Consider the following 25,918-nt stretch of genomic DNA (forward strand, 5'->3'; position numbering starts at 1 on the left):
AGTTTTAAAAAAATCAAATTCCATATACAATTTACTTGATGAGCACCCCCATATGATGGATCATTTTGGTGAATATTGGTTTTAAGAAACAACAAACCAGCCAAACAAGCTTTTCTTGCTTCGGTTGATAGGACCATTCGGTTCTATAAATTATGAACAGTTGAACATCCATACATTTATGTTGAAATTTTCACTTTTGAATTTTTTGATTATGCGTGTCGTATATCAGCAAACTAAACATCAACTTGACGTTGATGCGAATCGAGATTATAAAGAGAAGGCGAAATGCAATGCAAAAGTTTTTGAGGGGTGATATTGCCGAGCTTCTAAGACTTGGTCACGATTCTGAAGCGTATAGAAGGGTATTTATTTCTTAAGTATTTTTCTCTATCTAATTTTTATCATCTTTAATAGTTTTTTAAACTGCGGTGTAAACCATTTAAACATATAATTAAATTGAACCAAAACTAAACTAGACCAAGACCAAGACCTACTCCTGGTCCACTAGTCTGGTCCAAGACCGCTTATATGCAACCGTTTTTTTTTTAATTCTCTGAGGCTAAGACCGGTTATAACAAATCTTGACTCGGAGCTTACCTATCTATCTACCCTTTGGCTAACCCTTAGCGTTCGTTGAAAACAGGTAGGGCGGCTATATCTCGACCAGAATAGAACCCTATGCTATGATTTTGTTGGGAAATATTGTACACTCATCTCAGACCAACTAACGGTAATGAACGAACAGAGGTAAGAGAAAACGCATTTTGTAATCAGTTAATCAATTATCTAGGGGTGTGCAATGGTTCAAAAATCAAAACCATACGTCCATATCAACCAAATTGTTGAATTTAAACTGAAAATTTATCATACAATTCGGGCCGACTAAATCTCACATTGGACTCAACCTTCTGAATTAAATAGTAAAGGATGAGCCCATGGCCTAAGTTAAAACTATCCAATAATATAAAAAGGGCTTTTTGGGCCGGATCATAACTTAAACGAATAACCGAACCTTTTCATTTTCATCCCATGAAGTCAGGCCCAATCTATTATGATCTTTTTGAAAACTTAAAAAAAATAGTTCAATATATACCCTTGTAAACTTGAACCTAACTAAAACTAAAAATATCAAATAGTTAAAATACCAAATATACCTAATTTATTAAAAATAATTTAATAAATAATCATTTCACCTTTAGGGAAAAGATCAAATAGGAAGTTAATTTTCGCTAGGAAGGATAGGAAGCTATAAGATTATGACATGTGGCAAATTTTAAAATAAAGAGAAAGGGTATTTTAGTCAATCCAACTCCTTCTTCTTCCTTTTTCAAAACCCAGTAAATTCAAAAACCCACCATTTTCAAAACCCACCATCTTCAACTATTTCTTCACTTTCTATCTCAATAATCACTACATTATAGTGCGATTTTCATCACCAATCAATGATTCAGAACCCGATCAACGTGTTCTTTCAGCTTTTTTTTGAAGAAAACCCAGTTTAATTTCATAAAAAAATCTCGTTTTTCCGATGATTTTGGAGATAATCACTCGATTCGTTCGATTCGAGCGTTGATAAGTGTTTCTATCATTCAAATTTTGTCAATTGATGAAGAAATCGGCTTCGATCCATGTAAGAAATTTTTTAATTTCATTTTCATGATCTGGGTTTTTGATTTAGTCATTGCGTTTTACGATCTTTGCGGGGGTCCGGGGGCGGCAGCCCCCGGCAGCGGGGTCCCAGGGGCGGCAGCCCCTGGCGGGGTCCAAGGGGCAGAGCCCCTGGCTGGGGTTGAGGTAAAACACATCAGAAAAATTAATTTTCCATAAATTAGCTCATTTAGGTAAAACACATTTTTTAGGTGTTTTCAGTCCATTGCGTTTTAGAATGAGTCATTTTTAAGTGTTTTCTGGCAATTGCATTTTACATATAAGACATTTCTTTGTGTTTTTGGTGCATTGTGTTTTAGGTAAAACACTTTTTTATGTATTTTCTGGCCATTGCGTTTTACAAATAAGACATTTCTGTGTGTATTCTGGCCATTGCGTTTTACAAATAAGTCATTTCTTTTTGTTTTTGGTGCATTGCGTTTTAGGTAAAAATTTTATGTGTTTTCTGGCCATTGCGTTTTACAAATAAGACATTTCTGTGTGTTTTCTGGCCATTGCGTTTTACAAATAAGTCATTTCTTTGTGTTTTTGGTGCATTGCGTTTTAGAAAAATGTCATTTTTTAGGTTTTTTTTTCATTGCGTTTTACGTAACTGGTGGTTTTCTATTGCGTTTTACGCAACTGGGTTTTAAATTTTTTTTTTTAAATATAGCAATAGTATACTCGTTTTAAAGATAAAAACGCTCGTTTTTTTGGTGCAATTTTTATAAAAAAATAATGTCGTATGAAAGAGTTATTAACGTTTAAAAAATGAGGGGAATTGGAGGAGAGAGAAACTATTGGCTTGGATTGACTAGAATGCCCTTGAACAAACTCACGCGCCTCTTTTCTTCTTTTCAATTTCTCTGATTTAATCTTAGCTCTTGATTAACTTAATGGATGGTCAAGATCACTTCCTATCCTTCCTAGTCAAATAAACTTTCTATTGTATCTTCACCCCTTCACCTTTATTTTTTTAACTTCAGGTTATCATATAAGTTCATATCTTTGAGCTTAAATTTATTTTTACCAATTCTTTTCTATTTTTTTTTAATCTTTTTTTCACAAACAATAGTATTCTTCATATATATATGTACTGCTTAAGCTAAATAAATTAAGTTAGAAATGGTAAATATAATATTTAAAATTGAAGGTCATATACAAGAAATCAAAGTTTTAGAAAAATAAGGGTAAAGTTGTTATTTATTAAATTCTTTTTATTGAACTGAGTGTATATATGATATTTCAAGTACTTTGTAAGAGTGTGTATATATGAAGCTCCGCCACTGTTCTTACCACAAACCTAACTCTATTCATTCACAGCGAATGCCCGGATGAATGCAAGGAAGCCGTCTCATCTTTGATATACGCAGCGGCAAGATTTGGCGATTTGCCAGAACTACGTAAACTTAGAACCTTATTTTCCAAGAGATATGAGAATTCATTTAAATATTTCGTAAACAAAGAGGTTAGTTCATGTTAAACCTTAAAACATGGATTTTAATGTTAAACTGAAAGCAAAAATGTCTAATAATGTCTTTTCAGTTTATTGATATGTTGAATCCGGGCCGCCCAACAAAGGAAATGAAAGTTCAGTTGATGCAAGAGATAGCTCAAGAACATGGTGTCGAATGGGATCCCGAGTCATTAGATAATAGGTTACACAAATCGTATTCATCTCATCGTGTAAGTTTCTATATCGGGCTAGTCACTTAGACAAGTAGAACAATTGGTTCTATGTCTTTTACTTGTTTAAGCTTTGATGATATCTATCTTGTGATTGTAGTTTCCACTAGATATTTGAAGTAGAATATGGCTTTGTTTTTTGATGTATCATGATCCCAAACACCCTCACCTCTTTATCTATATTAACCTTTTATTTTATAGAAATTTTAATTCACATTTACTTGTATTGTTCAAAAGTTTTTTTTTTTAATTTTTTTTATGGTAGGTGTTTAGTAAGCTTGGTAATCATAAAACATCCTTCAATAGATAGGTTGATTTAGGTTAAGAAAAATTCATTTGGGTCTACATAAATTACGCAACGGGTTTAAGCTGACTCAAATTAATTAAAGGGTAAAAATATCACTCATATAACACTTAGTGAACTCAAAATGGGTCTAAATGAACGAGCAACACCCCTAACCACTTTTTGTCGCCACCACATATTGGTCATCGCCATCACCGCCATTGTTGCCACCGCCACCAACGCAACCACCACTGACACCACCAACACAATAAGCAACTTATCTATTGAAGGATGTTTTATGATCACAAGCTTACTATAAACACTTACCTTAAAAAATCTTTCGAAAAATACACGTAAATGTGAATTATTTTTTTGTAAAATATTTTGAAAAATACAAGTAAATGTGAATTATTTTTTTTTTTTTTTTGTGAAAAAAAGGTTAAAATACATGAACAAGTGAGGATGTTTGGGATCATGACACATAGAAAAACAAAGCCAGATTCTACCTATAACCCAAGCTAAGGGCCAAAGCCCATAAACAAACTAACTTCTTTTATCATGCTAACATATTTATCCGGTGTTTAACATTTAATGTTTTTCCCTTAGGACTTGTCCGAAAATGCCGGTGACGAAAAAGACAAAGAATCTCCTACAGCTGATCGCGAAAACGGGTGGATGATCAACATTCAAGAAACGATAAACAATGATAGCAATGCGCGTAAAAAAGATGAATCAAATGATGATATTGTAAAGCAAACAGAAAATATGCGTCAACGAATTTTGAATTTTTGGTCAAGAACCACTAGTCTACACTCGACGACTAGTCGAGAGACAAGCACAAGTCCGGACGAAGGTTCAACTTCTTCTGATGAATCAACCAAGTCAAGACCATTCCTCAATTTTTGGCCGCGTTACTTGAGAAATGATCCCAACAAAAAGGTAACAAATTCCGACACTGTTTTAGGTTCCCCGACAAATAATACACAAGAACATGACGACAACAAAGAGAATGGGGATGTTTCGGTTCATCCAAATGTTGAAAAGCGGGACAATGAAAAAGTTGTGGTAGCGCCGCGGGTGAAGAACAAATGGAGGAGAAAGAGGGGGGCTTCGAACCAACCAGACGTGACAGTGAAACCTCAGACGCGACATGTTCATCCTAAACTTCCTGATTATGATGATATTAAGGCTCGGTTTGCGGCTTTTAGAGCAAAAACTTAATGCTAGTGTTTCATGTTGGATTAAAGTTAACAACACTATTGTTTAAATGACCCACATGGTGTACATACTATGTCATATGGTAAGTTAAGGGCTACCAAAATATAATTCTAAGAAGAAAACCGGTCATGTTAAAGCACAAGCTTTGAGGGTTTGTAGTCAACTCTACTAAATAGCTTGATGAAGTTTTTTTTTGTCTGTTTATAAGTTTTTTAAATTTCAGATTGTTTTATTCATCAAAATTTATATTTACCTAAATCTACAAAAATAATGTGCGGCAATAGTTCTATGATTCCAATGGTGGAAAAAGGCGGTTGGCCTTTTTTTTGCCTTTTGTGTTTTTAAATTAGTATAATTAAAATGATTCCACCGGTGGAAAAAGGCGGCTGATCGTTTTTTTTATGATTCCACCGGTGGAAAAAGGCGGTTGGCCTCTTTTTTTTTTTGAGAAAAATGCCCGGATAGTCCCTGTGGTTTCGTCTTTTTTCACCTATAGTTTCCAACTTTCTAAAACTACCTGAATAGTCCCCAAGTTTTCAATTTTTGTTCCCGGATAGTCCCTGGGTCTAACTTCAGTTTGTTTTCCCTGTTAAGTGAGTGTGAAATGACCAATTTACCCTTAATGTAAAAACAAAACAATTAATATGTTAATTCAGGTGGGGCCCACATGGTTTATTATAAGCATATCCCTTCTTTCTCTCTCTCTCTCTCGTTCACTATACCCACCAGCACCCACCACTACTCTCCACCGGAGAACCACCACCACCACCGCCGCCGCAGCCAATCTAAGGTTTAAACCCGATTTGTGCACCTCTAACCTACTGGTTTTTTTCATAAAAATTCCCAACAACTTCCCTGCTATTCACAATTGTATCATCCTATACATATCAGATCCCAATCACTAACGCTCTGTTCCCGAGTTAACTTAACGAGTGATAAGAAAAGAAAGTAAAAGTGAGAAAGGAAAGGATGAGAAAGGAAAAAAAATATGTCTTTCTCACCATTTCCTCCCAAATCGGAAGGAAAGAAAAATTAAAGAATTTAGCCTAGTTTTCTTGTCATTTCCTTTCTTTTCCTTCGTTAAATGAAACTCGGGAACACGACATGTTTTATTTTCCTTTCTTTTCCTTCCTTAAATGAAACTCTGGAACACAAAATATTTTTGTTTTCCTTTTGTTTCTTTTCCTTTCCTTCCATTAGTAAACTCTTAATCCAAAATCAAAAACACTTCAAGCAAGCATAACCACAAAAACATAATAAATCAACAAACAAAACAAAACAAAACCACATAATTCAACGTTTCCAAATCATACCGAGCAGCATACGAGTGTTCAATCTTATAATAACCAGCATGATGCCCCAACTCTTCAACAGACGCACCACTCGAATCAACAAAATTCGGAAACACTAACCGCTTCTCAACCAGCTTCTTCTCACTCACCACATCAGATTCATCCTCCACAACATTAACCGATCGTTCCGGAAACAAATTGAACTCCCTGATCATCTTCTCTGCAAAAGTTGACGGAAAACTAGGGTTTTCGAAACCAACAGTCTCCGTTAAACCAATCGGTGCAAGAAGAAAGAGAATTAGAGGGAAAATGAAGATTGATTTGGCCATTGTTGAGAGAATGTTTGGAGATTGAGGAAATGTGTGGTGATTTATAAAGGATGTGAAACAGGGGAAAGGGGATGAAGGATGATGATGAAAGCAAAACGGAAAAGAAAAGAGTGAAGAAGAAGTGGAGATGAAACGGTGTCGTTTGGGTGGTTTCGTAAGAAACTGGTTTTGCTTTGTATGGCGGGAAGGGTATTGCTTGGAGTGTGTTACTGTTTTACACAGTGGGTGGTGATGGTGGAGGGTGGAGGGTGAAGGAGGGTGATGGTGGGTGGAGGTTGAAGATGAAGTGTGGTGGTGAGGCAATGATTAAGTGGTGGTTGATTAGCTGAAGAGGCAATGATTGGAGGCGGTAGGCGGCGGCAGTGGTTGTGGTTCTCCGGTGGAGTGTAGTGGTGGGTGCTGGTGGGTATAGTGAACGAGAGAGAGAAAGAAGGGATATGTTTATAATAAACCATGTGGGCCCCACCTGAATTAACATATTAATTGTTTTGTTTTTACATTAAGGGTAAATTGGTCATTTCACACTCACTTAACAGGGAAAACAAACTGAAGTTAGACCCAGGGACTATCCGGGAACAAAAATTGAAAACTTGGGGACTATTTAGGTAGTTTTAGAAAGTTGGGGACTATAGGTGAAAAAAGATGAAACCACAGGGACTATCCGAGCATTTTTCTCTCTTTTTTTTTATTTTTTCTGTCTCTTGTGTTTTTAAATTAGTACAATTAAAATGATTCCACCGGTGGAAAAAGGCGGTTGGTCTCTCTCTCTCTTTTTTTTTTTTGTGTTTTTAAATTAGTATAATTAAAATTGAACAAACATTCCAATATAAAACGTATGTGGTGGAGTGGGTTTGATGTTTGATGTATGCCTAAACATATTTAAGAAACCCGGGTTCAAGACCTGGGCAAATAATTTGTTTGCTTTTTTTAAAATAACATTTCCAATCCTTAAAGTTTACCCGCTTTTTCATTTATCCATTTTTAAGTCAGTTTATGTCGCTACTCCTGAGCTATAATAAATGTACTACCGAGTTCCTAAATAGTAATAAAAAAATACGCGTATTCTTATTTACATCTCAATGCAATTTTTGTTGAGATTGTGTTATAAGTATTATGTATAAGAAACCGAAAAAAAGCCAACATTTACCAGACGAATAAATATTCGGTTTAGTGCCTCGCAACGCGGGCGGGGCATAAAACTAGTTATATACATAGATACATGGATGGAATAATAAAATAAAAGTTACATTATATACACTACAATTTAATTTGTATTTTTTATGTAAGTTTCAATTTCACCCTTTATATTATTGTAATATACACTTTTGACGTATTTAGATTTTTAACAACTTCACTTATTTTTAAATAATTTGTGTTCGTTAACTTAATAAAAAAAAATAAATACGCAATTGTGTTTAATACTTTTGTTCTCAAGATACATTTTTCTATTCACGGAGAAGTATTCGAAATATAGTATTTTAGTATAGTAAACTTGAGTACTATACCTAATGGCTAATACTAGTATCATGACTTAACTGAAGTGAAACGGGCTGATAGAATAACATCGGTATTGGTATCGGTATAATGATAACCGGTGTTCGTATTCGATATTATAGTTTGATCGGTACCATGTCAAACTGAACCAAACTGATACGATTAAACATCGTTGGTACTGATATCAATATTAATTCAAAAAATGTATTGGTATTCGTTTTATGATTTTTGAATAACGTAAAATACACACCAATATCCTTTTGATTATATCACAACTTTATTCTTAGTGACACTAAAACGTCATATATCACGACTTTAATACCCTTTTAATTTTAGTGTGAATTTATTTTTTTAGTCACACGAAAACATCTTACACGTATGTTTAATTTTTATTTGTGTTTTTGCAGTATACATTTTCCTATGAAATCATGTAATATAAATTACTAGAATTATGTTAGTTTGTATAAAAATAAGAAATATTGAATTTTAATAATCTCAACTATAGACTATTGGTTGTGAACAATTCCAACTTTAAAAATAACTAGCAGTTCCAACTATTAACATATTGGCCTCCAATGGACCCTAACTAACAGAACCCTAACACCGTTACTCTCTGGTCGCCGGAAAAACGTTTTTGGCTAGAAAAAGATTTATAAAGGTCCGATCTAAGACTACAAAGAGGTTTGATATGAAAATGTTGAGTTTTCCGGCGAAAAAAAGTTTTCAAGTGACCTCAATAGTGCTTTTACTAGAAAAAGGTTCCTAAAGTCGGTAAAAAAGTTACAAAAAGGTTTGAGACGCAGATGTTGAGTTTTCCGGTCAAAAACGTTTTTCCAACGATCAGAAATTAATGACTTATGTCCGGTCTATCTATTAATAGTGGAGACTGCAGCCAAACCAGGAGGGTTGGTTTCACCGGTTAAAATGGAGGGCGAAACACCTCCAATTCAACCGTCACCGGCGCCGGAGACAGCGAGTTCATCGGAAGAAAGTGAACAGGAAGACGAAAACGATCATGTAATGAGCGAGATCCACTTAGGTTGTCCGCCTAAAATCTCAGGATCATTCGTTTCTCACTTCACCTTCTCACTTCCACCAGGTAGTTAGTTAACTTACAGTTGCTTTAATTACATAAATCGGTCTCTATATATGTGTGGTTATTACAACCACACTCTTCTGCAACGACTCTTATAAAACCGTTAATGTAGGGAGAATGATTATCTAGTTAGGGTGTAAACGAGCTCTTTATCAGGCTCGGCTTGTTCGAGCTTTTAGCCGAGCCAATCGCTAGTAGCTATCGAGCCTCTAGGCTTGTTTACACCCCCTAATTGAATTAAAGGAAAATCAAGGTCCAAATTGAGGTAACAGCACAGCACAGAACAGAACAGACCTCTATCTAGGATAGAGTTATGTGTCCTAAGGTTGAGCATGTTTTGCCATGTCGGTTTGGTACAGGGATGAGCATTTGGTATCAAATACCGATCCCGATCTCGAAAATACCGTACAAATTTTTTCAGTACCGGAAACGGTATCCACTTTTTGGCATTTTTGGTATCGGTATTTTCGGGATCGGTACCGGTTCGGTACGGCACCGGTAAAATACCCGAATTTTACCTTCAAATACCGTACCGTACCGTACCGACATATTTCGGTATCGGTACTCAGTTTTGGCGAAATTCGGGATCGGGACGGTATCGGGATTTGCTCATCCCTAGTTTGGTATACACCAAAACAATTTTCATAACCGACCGGTTTCGGTTACCAAGGTCTAAAAAAGGCTGAAACGGGCCTCGAGTCGAGGCGGCTTCCCTTAGCCTCACCGCCTCTTACAGCCTCGGAGGGCTGAGGCCTAGGTTTCAATTGACCCCCATGAGGCTAAGCCTTTTATGCGATTTTTCATAGCGTTGAGGCTTAAGCCTCAAGGCGAGCCTCGGAAAGCCTTTTTAAATCATGTCGGTTACAAATTGGTAGGTTTTGGGTCAAAAGTTTGATGATATATTATTATTTATAACAAAACTTGTTAATTTGTAAAGGAGAAGGAGAATGCAAGTTATATATACATATATAATTTATTAAGAAGTTATAATGAAACTTATATGTGTTAATTAAAAGAAAATTACAAGGTAACCGTTAAAACTTTAATGGATGTTCCGCTCTGTTATTTTGGTTATTTATTGACATATAACTATAACCGACCCTCAAAAGCTCAACTTTGCATGTTTTATATTTCTCTACTTTTAATCCCTTTTTCGGTATGCGATTTCAAGGAATCAATACATTTTGATAAAAAGATTCAAAAACTTGAGCGATGTGCCGCTACTCTTCTAACGGTTGCAGTAGTGGATCTTTATTCTTAAAAGGGCCATACGTCTATGTTGGGACTCCATTGAGTTGTCTGTTTGCTGGTTCACATCCCTGTTCGGACTCCAATTTATGGAACGTCACATCGTATATTATTGGTTTCGGTATAAAACTATTGGGTGGATGGATAAATGCAAGATCAGGAGATTGTGCACAATGCATTCAACTTTAAGATAAATTTGATGACACTACTTGAAAGGTAAAAGGAAATGATCAACCAATATTTATATTGAAGCAACACTTGATTGTAAACGTAAAACAAATATCGGGTCATTATCGGTTAAGCCTAGGCTGCGTGTATATACCTTGTTTAGTTGGAGCGACACCTGTATGTTATGGTGTGCCAACAAACATTTTTATAGACGGTTTGTGATTTTGTTTGGTGTTGTTTTTTTTCGGATAAAGTTGTTTGGTGTTGTTTTTGATTACTCAATTATTCACTTTCAAATAGTTCAGGTAAGAACCTAGGTATTCATACTAAAGGGCTGTTTGGCAACATCTGAATGGTTAAGTACTGAACCAGTAAGAGGTCTGAATCATTAAGTACTGAATCAGTAAGAGGTCTGAACCATTAAGAGCATGTATAATGTTTAACTGTTCAGAGGCAAATGTCTGACCAATTCAGATTAGATGTCTTAACCATTCAGACTCTGTATAAATCTTAACCATTCAGAGGCAAATGTTTGAACCATTCAGACACTGCTCGTGAAACAAACAGTCTGAACCATTAAGTGCTGAACCAGTAAGGGGTCTGAACCATTAAGAACCTCATTAAGCGGTAAACAAACAGCCCCTAAATCTTTATTGTATTGTAGACGACAATTAAAGATGGAATTAGTTATTTTAGTAAACAACTTATGAACTATGAAAGCGATAAAGAAACTTGAGGAAAACCGGGGAAGATTTATCATATAGGTGTCAAACTATTTGAAAGTGTATAGTTGAGTAATAACAAACAACACCAGACAAAATCACGAATCATCTCTACAAATATATGTTGGCACACCATAGCATACGGGTGCAGCTCCAACTAAATAGGGTAGTATACACGCTGCCTGGGCGTCACCCATAAACGACCCAATCCTTGCTCTCTGTTTACAATCAACTATTGCTTCAACAGATTTACTTGAGTGTTTCGTGTTGATCGTTTCCGTTTTCCCTCTCTGGTAGTGTCATTAAATTTATCCGAAAGTTCAGTTCATTTTGCACATTCTCGTGATCTTACATTTATCCATCCAACAGGTTTATACAAAAACCAATAATATCCGGTGTCATGTTCTATAAATTGGCGATCACTACAGGTGAACCGGCAAACAGACAATTCAATGGAGCCCCAACAAACAACCGAATGGAGAAAAATTAAATATGCAGAGCCGAACATAAACTTCAACTAGATACATTCACATTCATATTGTCCAACAAAAGTTTGGTTATACAGAAAATTATAACTGAACCATTAGTTTCTCAATTGGTTTGGTACTTTGGTTAGTTCATTTTTTTTTGGTTAATCCGGTTATCTGTTTATTTTGCTCACCGCTAGTCTGTCCTATTTACAAGTAAATATAGAAACTTATTATGATATTGCTCTTTCCCTAAACGACATGGTACAAGCAGTGGCGAAGTATAGAAGGGGCGGGGAGGGGCACCCGACCCCAGACCCCCCGAACTTTTCGCTCAGTAGTGTTATATATGTAGTTTTCGTATAGAAAATTTTGGGTATATACGTTTTCGACCCCCCTGTCATTCGGGTCAAGCTTCGCGACTGGGTACAGGTAACGCGATTTTTGTTCCCCGTTTATTATTTTGACTGGAAAATAATGTATCTTCAAAATGGAATGCAGATGTTGAGTACATTGAAGGCAAATATGAATATGAGGGCTTTGATGATTCAAAACTGCGACAGGAAGTAAGCTTGGATGATGATGGTGATCTTGCTTTACCAAGGCGCAAAAGTGAGTTTTGCTTATTGTATTGTAGCTTATGGTTCTCTTTATCTTATATATTGAGTACCTTTTATATTGGGGTGTAAACAAGCCCGAGCTCCTAGGCTTGAGCTCAGCTCGGGCTCAACTCGTTTATTATTTATTAATAATTCAAGTACTTTACATATGTGTATATATATTATTTTTGTCATAGGTTTTATACATAATAATACCTATGTAAATATGTATATTTAATATGTTGAATAAAGATTATATAAATAGTAGGCTTGTTTAGGCTTGCGAGCCTAGTAAAACTCGATATATATTTAGCTCGGGCCGGAGTTCGTTTATTAAAGAACTCAAATATAGCCTGAAGCTCATATAAGCTCATGCGCGATTCAAGCTTTTAGCGAGCCGATCTCAGGTAGCTCACGAGCGGCTCGGCTCGTTCAGAGGCGAAGTATTGTGGGTGTCCGGGGGTGCACCCGCCCACCCCAATACTTCGGTTAGAAGTGTACATGTTCCGATTTTTCGTTCGAAAATTTTTAAATTATATAGGATCGCCCCCCGATTATTTTTCCTAAATTGTATATCCTAAATATTTATAAACTTTGTATATAAATGATGGGTAGTTTGGTAAATATACACTTTGTTTTATTTGGAACTATTATTATTTGACCCGATTTGAATCGAATAGCCAACCCGACCCGACTCGAAACATAACGATAGGAAAAAAATTTTTGGGTCCCATCACTTTACGCCCCCTCGAAACTTTTGGTCAAGCTCCGCCACTGGGCTCGTTTACACTGCCTATTTACATATGTGTATGTATATGTATATTACTCACCCGCAAATAGTTATATTTTCTAAAGAAGCCTTCTTGTTTATAGAACCTCTGAAGGACACGTTTGATGTGGCTATCCAACACAATATCACCTCATCGATTCCAAAGGTCGGTTTGCAGGTAATAAATGGTTTTATACTTTTATCTAGTTTCATTTATTTAAGAGTAAACTTCCGTTTTGCTCCCTGTGGTTTGGTCATTTTAACGGTTTTGCCCCAAACCTCTAAAAATAGCCATTTTAGTCCAATAGTTTGCTATGGTTTTTCCATTTTGCTCCCCGCAGGGAGCAAAATGGAAAAACCATAGCAAACTATTGGAGGAAAATGGCTAATTTTAAAGGTTTGGGGCAAAACCGTTAAAGTGACCAAACCACAGGGAGCAAAACGAAAGTTTACTCTTTATTTAATGAAATATGTAGTTATAAGTAGCTGAATTTATTTTATTTACTACGGAATGACCAAATATGATGTTTTTAGTGTTTTAAAAGGGTACATATGATACATGAAATTTAGAAGTATGAAGGTTATATATGTATTAATGAATTTTTAGGAGTATAAACTGGATTAATCCTTTTTTTCAGGTTTGGAGAGCCGAACTAGTACTCTGTGATTTTGTTTTGCATAAGATGTATACTTCATCTGAGTTTAATGGGATCGTAGCAGTAGAACTTGGTGCTGGTACAGGTAATCTTGATTCATATACGATCAAACATAAATAAACACATTACCGAACGTTCACGAACATAAACGAATGAACGCAACCTCTGTTCATGTTTGTTTGTTTGTTTAACTTATCGAACAAAATTTTTTGTTCGTGTTTGTTCATTTATTAAAAAAACAAACATAAAAAAACTTCCCGCCGAACGGTTCTCGAATTGTTCGCTGAACGTTCAGTTCGTTTTCAGCCCTGACTCATAGATGTTCTACCATAACAAAACTTTTACGATCTCAGAAAATTGTCACTTGTACCACGGCCCAAATCCATTTGTTAATGCTAAACATGAGTACGGGTAGAAAATGCAAGTGTTTGGTATAATTTCTAATATAGTCAAGTTTTCGGTATAATTTCTAATATAGAAAGATACGATGACCGAAAAAACATTTTCTGAAAAAAAAAAAACCGAGACGTTTTGTGAAATGAGACCAAAAGGCTTTTGAATTAGGGTAAATAGGACTAAATATGTAACTTTTTTATTTCTGAATCTTTACCAGGCTTGGTCGGTATGCTGCTTGCACGGGTTGCTAAATCAGTCTATCTGACAGGTATTCATGCATACCCCCCCCCCTCCCCTATCCGGTAGAGATGGTATTTTTAATAATAATAAGTAAAATTTTTGGATTCAGATTTTGGAGGATGTATATAGGGCTGCAAACGAACCAAACGAACACGAACAAGACCATTAAGAAATATATGTGTTCACTTACAGTTCATGAGCACTTACCGAACGGGATTTTATGTTTGTTAAGGAAATGAACTTGTTCATGTTCGTTTGTGTTTGTTTGTTAATTTTAGGCAACGGACATTGATGAACACAAATGAGCACAAACTAATGTTCATGAACACAAATGGAAATAAACAAACACAAACAAGCGTTCATGAACAGAATATATAATACACTGACACTTATTAAATATTTTATCTGTGGGAATTTTGAACTATTAAAATAAAATATAAAAACGAAAAACACTAATAAACTATCGAACACAAACGGACACCTTACTGAACGCTCACAAACATAAATGAACAAACACGGCCTCTGTTCATGTTTGTTTGTTTAACTAAACGAACGGAATTTCTTGTTCGTGTATGTTTAATAAACGAACGAACACAATCAAACTTCCTGCCGCACGGTTCACGAACTGTTTGCCAAACGTTTGGTTCGTTTGCAGCCCTAGATGTATACATTAAAAGTAGATTTTCAGCACCCTTGTAGCTTTTATATTGATTATACCCGTTTGAGATAAAACACAACCATTTATAAGTATACGTGTTGACATTGCTACCTCTACTTAATGTGCTTTATGGTTATATCCTTGGGGAACATTGCAAATAAATGCTTACATTCATATTATTATTTGATAGATCACGGGATCGACATACTTGAAAACTGTGCTAGCAATGTTCATCTCAATTCTGCATTGTTACCCTCTAAAACTTCGGTTTATGTACGGGAACTTGATTGGAAGGCTTCATGGCCCCCTACACAAGACAATTGTGCATCTTGTGAAAGGTAATATTATCTTGCAGTGGGTGGGTCAGACGGGTTGTGTAACGGGTCAAAACAGGCTGGGTTGGGCTGACCCACAAACACTTTTTTGTTTTTTTTCTGTGTGAATTTTACAAAAAAATGTTGTTTCTAGCGCGATTAAGAAAAGTGGCAGACTGCTAAAAACAGTAAAAAATACCTGCTACGGAAATGACATTTTACTTAAAAAAAACAGTAAAAAATACCTGCTACGCATTAAACTGGTCATAAAACGTAAATTGGTTGCTAAAATTGGCGATAAAGTGTTTCTTTAGTCGGTTGCTAATATCACGAAAACATGTAAACTTTGTTTTTGTATCGTGCATTCCGCCCTTGAGAACGATATATTATTTAAAGGGGTAAACTAGTAAGCAAAATTTTCTAGTAATCTGACTTGGGAGTTTTTATACGTTGACTTTTGACCCACTTGACCCTTTTTTGTTTTAAGCACATTTAACTTGAGTAAGGTATAAGGATGGTCTCTGTGGTTTGCACTTTGTAATGCATTTAGTCCCTAATTTGGACCTGCTAAAGCCTTTAGATTTGTTAGCTGGGGCTAAATGCGTTACAAAGTGCAAACCACAGGACCATCTATGTACTTTTGAATAGCCAGGGACCAAATCCAAAATTTTGGTTAACCACAGGGACCATCCGTGTACTTTACTCTTTATATTTTAATAAACACCTCTACTAACCACTGGTCCGGACTCGACATATATGTTTTTATAATCTAGTTTTGCTTGGAGTCGATCAGAATTCGAAGAACTTAAAAAGGCGTCTTTGCTGGTAGCTGCTGATGTTATTTACAGTGATGACCTCACTGATGCATTGTTTCATACTTTAGAGAGATTAATGTCAAACGGTTTAAAAAAGGTAACATTAAAAACACGTTAAAATGTATTAGACTGGAGGATATGGGGGCCGGCTTAGGCCCGGCGTGGCCCGGCGCCGCACCCCCACACCGCCCCCATAGGCGCGTCCCGGCGACTCCGGCTCCCCAATGACGTGCTCGACGGGCCTGTGTTCTCTCTCCTCACACACACAGCTATACATACATACATACATATATATATATATAAAGGGGTTCATCCCCCACCCCCCTAGGCATGGGCGTAGCTTTGTGGGGGCGGCCGACCCTCCGAACTTTTCGCTCGTTAGTGGAGAGTATGTAGTTTTCGTATAGAAATTTTTGGGTATATACGTTTTTGACCCCCCGATTTTACAGAAATTTTTGGTATATACGTTTTCGACCCCCCGGTCGGAAATCTCAAGCTTCGCCACTGCCCCTAGGTCCATCCCCTTTAGGCCCCGCTTACGTGGCGGTGACGTGGCGGCCCATCCCCTTGGGGACGAGGCTCTCCATACCCTCCAGTCTTAGGGTCTCAACTTTCACCTTATTTTTTTGTTTACATCCATGGATAATATGTTGTTTTAATTTCAGGTATTATATTTGGCTCTTGAAAAAAGATACAATTTTAGCATTAATGATCTTAATGTCGTTGCAAATGGGTATTCACGTTTTCGAAGTTACGTCAGGGACGAAATAGGTAATTCTTCTTCCTGTAAAAGTGACAATCTATAATAAAAGAATGGTAGTTTCGACACAAATGTGTCGTCTAAGTCATCCGAAGTGTAATAAAAGGCTTAAAACCTCCGGCGAATTGGAAATAAATAATCCCACCTAACTCAATTTGGCTGATAATAATCCCAAGTCAGTTATTGGCCGATAATAGTCCGAACTGGTCATTTTTTTTTGTAAAATAGTCTGCCGTTAGATTAGCTTAACGTAGTTAAGTTTTTTTTTTCCGAATTACAAACCGATGTTTTAGGGCTTTTGATCAGAACGAGGATACGAGTTGATTGATGTAAAACTTACCTTGAAATTGTGCTCGAAATAGCTTGATTTTTGTTAATTGGAAGTTTAAACACCCGAATTGAAGCACCGTTTTCGTGGGTTGGGGCAGTATTTCGAGTTAAGTTTTACATCATTCGACTCGTATCCTCGTTCTAATCAAAAGCCCTAAAACATCGGTTTGTAATTCGGAAAAAAATTTAACTCCGTTCAGCTATTTTAACGGCGGACTATTTTACAAAAAAAATTGACAAGTTCGGATTATTATCGGCCAATAACTGACTTGGGATTATTATCGGCCAAATTGAGTAAGGGGGGATTATTTATTTCCAATTGTCCAAAACCTCCTAAATCACTATATTAAATAATGTTAATTATTGCAATAATATTTTTTTCTCAAAAACGTTTTTAACGCGCTAATTACAGGCAAACTACAGTAAATGTCAAAAAGGTAATTGTAGGGGTGCAAACGAGCCGAGCCAAGCCCGAGTTCGACTAGGCTCGAGCTCGGTTAAGTTATGAGAGCTCGGGTTGTTGGTAGTTTCTCGAGCTCGGCTCGACTCGTTTATTATCTATTAATTAATGTATTAACTAAAAATAATATAAACAATAGACTCGTGTAGGCTTGCGAGTTCGATAAGTGAAGCTCGGGCTCGTTTACTAAACAAGCTTATCATTAGGTTCAGGCTCGGCTCGTAAACAAGTTTAAATAAGCTCGGCTCGGCTCGTTTACTAGACAACTTAAAATAAGGGGTTAAATGTTATTAAACATTAATAAAAACTAAATTTACACTAAGGCTCGATAAGGGTAAATATTATGAAATATTAATAAGGCTCGATAAAAACTAAAAAAACTAATGCTAGGCTCGAGCTCGGGCTCGATAAATAAACGAGCTTTATTTTAGGCTCAAGCTTAGCTCAGCTTCTATAAGGCTTGGCTCGTTTCGAGCTTTTTCTCGAGCCGATCTCGAGCAGCTCGCGAGCCGCTTGGCTTGTTTGCACCCCTAGGTAATTAGTTAGTAACTTAAAAAATAAGTTCTGTAGGTCAGCCTGATTGGCCGTTTTGACCAGTAATTATACGGATTTTGACCCGGACCCCCTTTTACTAGCACTAAAAGCTTACTGATTTTGACCCGAATCCGTTTAAAACTGATTTCTGATGGTTGCTTGGCAAATAGATGATGCAGAAAACAATGAGCTTCAAAATGGATCTGCAAGTGCCTTTGTGGGAACACGCATTGATCTTACAGAGATCCCTCACTACGCCGTTAATTACAATCGAGGACATGATTTAGAGCTCTGGAAAATCAAGTATATGAAAGAAGGAAAAAGCTCTATAGTTTGAACATGAATCGGAGTCGGTTTCACTGCGTGAGTTATCGTTTTCAACTCGTTTACTTATTAACGAGTAAATGCAGACCCACAAAACTAGTATGGGCCGACAATACCAAAGAACCTGATGGTACTTGAACCGGTTGATATGTTCACTTTGGTCCTATGCAGTTAATATCGCAATATATCACTGATGATATATCGGTTATTGGTCCCCTAGTGAGATATAGGTTCAAAATATTGGTACCGAAATTATCGGCGAAATTGATCGATATTTGACCGATATTGAATCAATATCTGACTGATATATCACTGATTTTCCCGATATTAGTACATTTCTTCTTAGTTCTACCATTTGTCTTTCTTTCTTCTTATTGCTGCTATTAGTGTTTTAAGTCTTAATTGTTAAATGTTAGTGTTATAAGTCTTAATCGGTTCCTACTTGCTGGTTGCTACAATTTGTAGTGTTTTGCAAGTTGCAAAAGGTTAATTTGTTAATGGTAGGAGAGTTCACTGAATTGTTAGTGTTAAATTGCTATATATATAAATTCAACATGATATTAAAATTACCGATATCCCACTGCAGTGGCGGAACTAGCCCAAAAAGTTAGCGGTATCCTATTTTTTTTTTTAGGATCAGGGGTATCCTTTATATAACAGAAACGGAGTTGAGGGGTATTTTTACACTACGGATATGGAGTTAAGGGGTATTTTTACACTACGGAGACGGGGTTGAGGGGTAGTCCGTGCTACCCATATTAATACTCTATGTCCGCCACTGTCCCACTGGGATAGATACCGCATTAGCTACATAACTTTGGTCCAGGGGCGGGTGGTAAACAAGCCGCCCATGAGAAGTGCGTGTTTGTGAGTTTATCTTTTTCTTAAAGGAACAAGATCTTATGTTCGGTTAAGTAAATAAGCGAACATGAACAAGCTTCTCGTTTTGTTTATTTATGTTAAACTGTTCGCGTATTTATCAATATTATATATAGAGTCAGTATTTTTAAGGATGCTTTTATATATAAACGAATCCCCATCATCAACACATAAATTCGAAACCAAAATCAACATTGATTTGTAGGATTGCATGGGCCCAGAACCGGGTCGGGTCTGGTTCCGTTATGTCATAAAACTAAGTGTATACTTAAACAACTATCCCAAAGATTGGTTGAAAAATAATTAATATGTTGCATGATTATTTTATATAAACGAGCTTTTTATTATCTTTAATTTGAGTACCGTACTGCTATAGTTTTTTTTAGTTTAAAAATAATTAATATGTTACATGATTGCCGGTGTCTGAGTTCCCCAGCGGAATGTGCGGACACCCCTCTAGTGAGCCGACTTCGAGTACTCACTTGAGCTCTTTTATGTTAAAGATTCGAGTTGGGCTCGGTTTTCATTAGGTGTATATAGTTTGAAAGCTAGTGTGGTTTTATTACAACAAATTGTGCTAAGAAGTAAAAACATTCTAATTTTTGGCTATGAATGAGTCGTCCTTTTCCAACAATCAAAAACTAGAATCCCCTCACATCATTCTCTTGACATCTTTTACATACCAAAAACAGCATAAAATTTCACCCAAAATTATCGGATCAAAACATCCAATCAGATCTTACAAAACAAGAAACATTGAGATAGTTGGTAAACGGGAAACATTATGGGGTGTTCAGAATCAAAGATCAACAACGTAACAACTATTAATCAATGCAAGGAAAGAATAGCATTTATGAAACAATCAGCATTGGCCCATGCGGCATTTGTTTCAGCCCATTTTACATACGCGGCTGCCCTAAAGAACATGGGCACCGCGCTATGTGATTACGCACAATCAGAACCGCATGATCCGCCTTACCATTCCGTTTGTCCACCTCAGCAGAAGAGATCACCGGACAACAATGGTATATTAGCATGGGATTTCTTTACATTGTTAATGGAAGATGTTCGTGGGGATAGCTCGGTTGTAGCTAACGAAAAACGTGGTGGTTGGATGAAGGCGGTGAAGAGCGGGGAAGGGCGGCCGCAGTCGTCCGTCGTGGAAGATAGGGAGGATGTGAATTTGCTGAAGGTGTTTAGAGAGGTTGATGATGGTTTTGTTAAAGCCTCTGAGAGTATATGTGAAGTTTTCAAGATTCATGAGGACAATAAGTTGCATTATCACTCTAGTTTGGCTCATAATCAAGGTATGTAAATGATTGTACATAGTCTAATCGGGCCGATAAAATCGAAGAACCAAACTATGACTTGACTGTAGTGGCGGAGCTTGAACGAAAACTTAATGGGGTCTGGACTTTCAAAATCCAAATTGGTGGGACCGGACTCTTAAAAATCCTATATTTTACACTAAAAAAACTTTTCAGTAAAATTAACACTATGAGTGGAAAATCAGTGGGGGCCTGGGGGGCCAATGCTTGACTATAACGGTTATATATTGTTCGGTTCTTGGTTTTTTAGTTCTTAAAAAAAGTTGGGTTCATGATATATTCGAATAATAACGGTTCTAAGTTTGGCTCCGTTAACTTTGATCTAGTTTTCTTTAAAAAAACGCTCATTTATTGAGACTAGTCACGCAAACATGTATCTGGTTTCGTTTATACCAAATTTGATTAAAACGTGTTGGATGACAAACATGTTTTGTTTATGTTGGATCGTTTTTCACCTGATATCGATTAATGCTCGGTTTTAGGCCAAAGTAAGCATTCAACAAGAGTCAAGAACATCATTAATGGTGCAAAGGTCGATTTTTCTTGCAAAGAGAAAGAAACTCATGCTACCCTACTAGACAAGATGCTAGAATGGGAGATTAGGCTATATGATCAAGTGAAGGTATGCAACCTTTTATATATATATATATATATATATATATATTTACCTTTGTGACAATACATATAGTAACAGAGAAATGAAGAGTCAAAACCTTTTTATGGTTGAGTTCGTGTTTGTCTGGTTATGGCGGTTATGATTAATCGGTTTTGATGGTTGTAGCCGGTCGGTTGTGGGTAGTTAACCGTGTATTTAGCCTAGCTAAAAATAGCTTAATTTTTTTAACATGGAATAAATTGTTATTGCATATTTGTATATATTATTATATTACATAGTATTAAAAAATGCATATAATCTACAATACTAATACCAGCTATTATCGAATATTCAAATAAAGTATATGATATATTCCATAAATTCAAATAAACATTCACCCGAAACCACAAAACGATATGAAAAACCCATAAATACTAAAAACCTTGAATAAAAAAACATCAAATATTAAAAATATAGTGAAAAGTCCTAACTTTCAAAGATTTATTACATGTTGGTTCGGTTCGGTCATGGTGGGTATGAAAACATTGATAACCATAACCATCCGCTAGATTCGGTTTTCAAAAAAAAAAAAACCCATTAACCGATCCACCGGTTTTTTATTTGGTTCGTTTTTTTATAATAGCGATCCAATTTAACTTGTATAATTGAGTAGATATCATATGAATACACAGTTTGTTTGGTCACAATTTTGACTTAGTGTTACGATAATGAACAGGTTGGTGACAAGATGAAATCCGAATACCAGAAAAAGATGGCATTGCTAAACAAACATAGAAAACGTGGCGTTAGTAGTGACAAGTTGAAGCAAATAGAAGCAAGTGTAAATCACTTGCACACAACATATATTGTGGAGATGCAATCCATAGATTCAACCGTCTCCGAAATCAATCGCCTTCATGATCAACACTTGTATCCGAAACTCGTTCAATTCGTTCAACAGTAAGTAACAGATTCAAACAACAAACATCCAAACTAGGGTTGTAAACGAGCCAAACTGCTCGTAAGCTACTAAAAAACGACTCGTTTAGCCGAGGTTAAACGAGATAGAATTTAAAAATATGCTTGTTTAATAAATGAACCCGAGCTTGAGCTAACTTGCAAGCTTAAGCGAGTCTCTTGTTTATATAATTTTCATTTAATATTATATACACACACATATATATTATATAATATTAATTATTATATAAAACATCACGATAAAAACAACTAAATAATATATATTATGTTGCATATAAAAATATTTAAAGTATATAAAGTTTAATTAAGACAAAATTACAGAAATCAACATTTATGTTATACCCAAACTGTACTTCATACCTTTCACTATGAAATCGGCAAAAACCAACCTTTATATTCATGTTTTGTTACAGGTTCAACCTTTAACACAAACTCTGTTAATATTCTTGGTTAAGTCACCTTACATGCAAAGCATGTGAGGGCCTTTTAGTCATTTTACTTATTTTTTTAATATTAGTTTTTTTAATACACAATCAAGGGGCGAAATGAAGATTTCCCAAAGTCCAGGGGGTCTTTCTGTTTCCTTTCATTAACTTTCCTTATTCCCAAATTCACCATTAACAAACTCTACAAATCACCCGTTTAGATTGAGAACTAGTGTGAACATAAACAAAGTTCTCGCAGTTTTTTCATCCATTCTCACGGTTCTCGCAATATTTAGCGTTCTCAAATAAACTCTCCCATATATACAGATATATATATGTGTGTGTGTGTATAGGTTAAGAATCATTTAAGAACCACCATTTAGGTTGAGAACTAGTGTGAACATAAACAAAACTAACTAAAAATGCTTAAAAAACACACAATTGTTTTTAAAAAAAATCCATTAAAATCGAGACTTTTAATAAAATTTTTTGAATATTTTTATTAACAAAAAGTCTTGATTTACGGAAAAAAATAAATTTTAGAATTTAGTTTAGGGGTTTAGTTTTTCGCATTTAACTTGGATAGTAGGGGTTTAGTTTTTTTTTTTTTTTTTTTTTTTTTTTTTTTTTTTTTTTTTTGAGAGGGGAGGGGGAGGTTTAGATTTTTGGGTGGTGGTGGTGGGGGGTTCATTGTTTGTGTTTTATTTATTTATTTTTGTTTTGGGTTTATACATATAACGTATTTGTAAGATTAAATATTGTTATGTTTAATATTTAATCTATAGCCATCTTAATCATTTACATTATAGAGATCAAAATATATTAGAACCTATTATTTAATTAGTTGGTAATTGTTGATGGACCATATTACCCTTAGTAACTAATTAGGTTTCCTCCTGGGTGCTTATATAAGGAGAGTTATGTGGAGGTTTAAGGGTTACTCAGTTACACAATTCACACCCCATAAGCCATAACATCATCACGAAACCTCCTCTCCATAACCGATCCCCTTTTCGGTTTCTAAGTCACCATCATCAGTCAGCACCCTAAGGAGGAACCGAATCAAGATGACAGGCATGTCGAACTCTCTCACAGGATTCTCCTCTGCACTATCTGCGGTGACAGGTATGATTTGTATGTTTTCCATCATGAACAAACAGAACTGAAACAACATGTGGTATCAGAGCATATGTTGATTAGTCAGTTCTGTTTTCGTATCCATAATTCTGGGATTGAAACTTGGAAAACGGAATTTTGAAACCTTTAAAACCATGACAGCCGATTTCGAGTTCATCAGTTTGCGACTCGAGATCTCTGTTTTTCGATGAAAAAGGTTAATTGTTTGAACACCCATTTGCATCCTACGGGTTTGACTCCGTTGGGTAATTCTACCAAATCCCAAACGTCATTTTTCTTCATGGAATCAAGCTCATCAATCATTGCTTTATTCCATTCAGAAGACTGATCACTGCTAATGGCTTCATTGTAAGAGATAGGATCAATGAGCTTTCCGGGATCCATTTCAGTCAGGTAGGTAACATAATCATCCCAATTAGGAGGCCTTCTTTGCCTGGATGACCTCCTGAGTAGATTATCGGGTTCAGCGTTGTCTTGGTTTTGAGCGTTTGATGTGCCTTCGTCATGAGGTATAATGGGTTCTGATTGTAGAGGTGAATTTGGAGTTGGTGCAGTAGCTTCAGGTGCAATAATTGCATTGGGTACAAGAGGAGTAATCGGAGTAATGGTAAGCGACGATAAAAGATTGGTTTAGGTTGGATTGTTAATGGGTGTAAAAGGTTGTGATGAGTTGGGTTAGGTTGTGTTGTGTTGGTGGAAGAAAAATTAACTACCTTTTTATTGAAAGGTTGGTTGAGGTTGGGTTACGAATGTAGATAGTCCAAAAATTACTCAAGAGCTGAGCTCAACTCAAGTTGAACCAAGTCGAACTCGTGCTCGAGCTCTCTTTAAGCTAAACTTACCGAGCTCAAGTCTAGCCGAGCTTATGCTCGACTACTTTATTTACACCCATAAAACTTCCCAAAACAATAATTTGAAATATGTGTTTCAAAATCAATTATAACGAGATTAAAACAATCGGCTGTGACATTCATTTTTATCGTTCTGAATCGATGTAAATCCTTTGAGGCATTTAGGTTTTCTCTGCTATAACAAACAAATATTATCATTTCAACTTATTCATCTTTCCATAAAAAGTTTTACGTAATCGTCTACGACCATTTATTTTTTCTCCAGATTTAACCGTTCCGTCGCAACGCACGGGTTTGCGTCAACTCGTAATAAACAAAAGACAACACTAATCCACCAAAAATCAATTAAGCACACAATACAACACCAATATGCATAAACCAATTACAAATTAATAATATGTAAATTAGTGATCAAAACTTGTGTGCAGGTTGAGAGAAATGTGGAACAACATACAAAGGCAACACAAACAACAATTGAAGATTGTGCAAAGGCTAATCAACATCAAAACTAGAATCTCACACTTACCAAATAACAAAAGCGAATGTAATTCGAAGAACATTGAGAAAATTTACCTTCAAGTGACGAACTGGCGCTTCGAGTTTGAAAAACTCACGAATCACAAGAGCGAATACATCAAATCTCTTAACAATTGGCTAAAGCTAAACTTAGTTTGTATAGATCACAATGTAAGGTCTCAAAACTCTAATATAGAGTTGTTGTTACGTACATGGAATGATCGGATCGAGAAGCTTCCAGAAGAAGGTGTGAAAACCGCGATTAGGTCGTTGTCATGTGTAGTTGTAACAGTTGTTCAGTATCATGCAGAGGAAATGAAGTTGAAAGAAAGACGTGATGAAATTCGACAAGAAATAACGAGAAAAACACGCAAGTTTGAGGAGTGGTGCGGCTAACAAATCGCGAAGAGAATACCGAGTGATGAGATGGATGTTGATGTGATGGATGATATGAATGTGATCGCGGAACAACAAGTGGTTGTGGAGGTGTTGAAGAGACTATTGGAGGAGGCGGAGGAGGTTTACCAGCGACATAGAGTTAAGGTGAAGGAGATGGCGGTGTTGAATATGATGGCGGCGTTGCCGGAGGTTTTGACGGCGATGGCGGAGTTTTCCGGTGCTTGTACGCGTATGTACGAAAGCTTAGAGTCTCGCCAAGAGGACTTATGATGTTGTTTTGTAGACTCGGTATCGAACACATTTTG

General features: G+C 36.1%; 3 protein-coding genes across 7 annotated transcripts; all 3 read left to right on the forward strand.

Annotated features, from left to right (window-relative positions):
• The first annotated feature begins 49 nt into the window (after window positions 1-49).
• LOC110909766 lies at window positions 50-4,973 on the forward strand. Its single transcript, XM_022154540.2, has 5 exons — window positions 50-362; window positions 644-747; window positions 2,971-3,115; window positions 3,193-3,333; window positions 4,223-4,973. The coding sequence occupies exons 1-5, from the start codon at window positions 255-257 to the stop codon at window positions 4,835-4,837; spliced, it is 1,113 nt and encodes a 370-aa protein (XP_022010232.2). The 5' UTR covers window positions 50-254; the 3' UTR covers window positions 4,838-4,973.
• Window positions 4,974-8,821: 3,848 nt separating this feature from the next.
• Window positions 8,822-18,879, forward strand: LOC110909729 (methyltransferase-like protein 22). Of its 5 annotated transcripts, none has more exons than XM_022154525.2 (9): window positions 8,823-9,048; window positions 12,152-12,262; window positions 13,123-13,196; window positions 13,657-13,759; window positions 14,288-14,338; window positions 15,159-15,306; window positions 16,056-16,194; window positions 16,763-16,868; window positions 18,361-18,879. In XM_022154525.2, exons 1-9 carry the CDS (start codon window positions 8,874-8,876, stop codon window positions 18,516-18,518), a joined length of 1,065 nt encoding a protein of 354 aa, XP_022010217.1. In that variant the 5' UTR covers window positions 8,823-8,873; the 3' UTR covers window positions 18,519-18,879. The 5 variants fall into 5 exon arrangements, with proteins under 5 accessions (XP_035834857.1, XP_022010217.1, XP_022010219.1 ...); XM_022154527.2 differs by having other exon boundaries at window positions 8,824-9,048; window positions 13,123-13,184; window positions 18,352-18,879; XM_022154524.1 differs by having other exon boundaries at window positions 8,825-9,048; window positions 18,352-18,879.
• A 1,289-nt stretch (window positions 18,880-20,168) lies between these two features.
• On the forward strand, window positions 20,169-25,610 carry LOC110885441 (protein ROLLING AND ERECT LEAF 2). Its single transcript, XM_022133130.1, has 4 exons — window positions 20,169-20,691; window positions 21,195-21,334; window positions 22,044-22,267; window positions 25,127-25,610. Exons 1-4 carry the CDS (start codon window positions 20,169-20,171, stop codon window positions 25,608-25,610), a joined length of 1,371 nt encoding a protein of 456 aa, XP_021988822.1.
• The last annotated feature ends 308 nt before the right edge of the window (window positions 25,611-25,918 follow it).

Source organism: Helianthus annuus, chromosome 2 (genome assembly GCF_002127325.2).
Source record: "Helianthus annuus cultivar XRQ/B chromosome 2, HanXRQr2.0-SUNRISE, whole genome shotgun sequence".
NCBI lineage: Eukaryota > Viridiplantae > Streptophyta > Magnoliopsida > Asterales > Asteraceae > Helianthus > Helianthus annuus.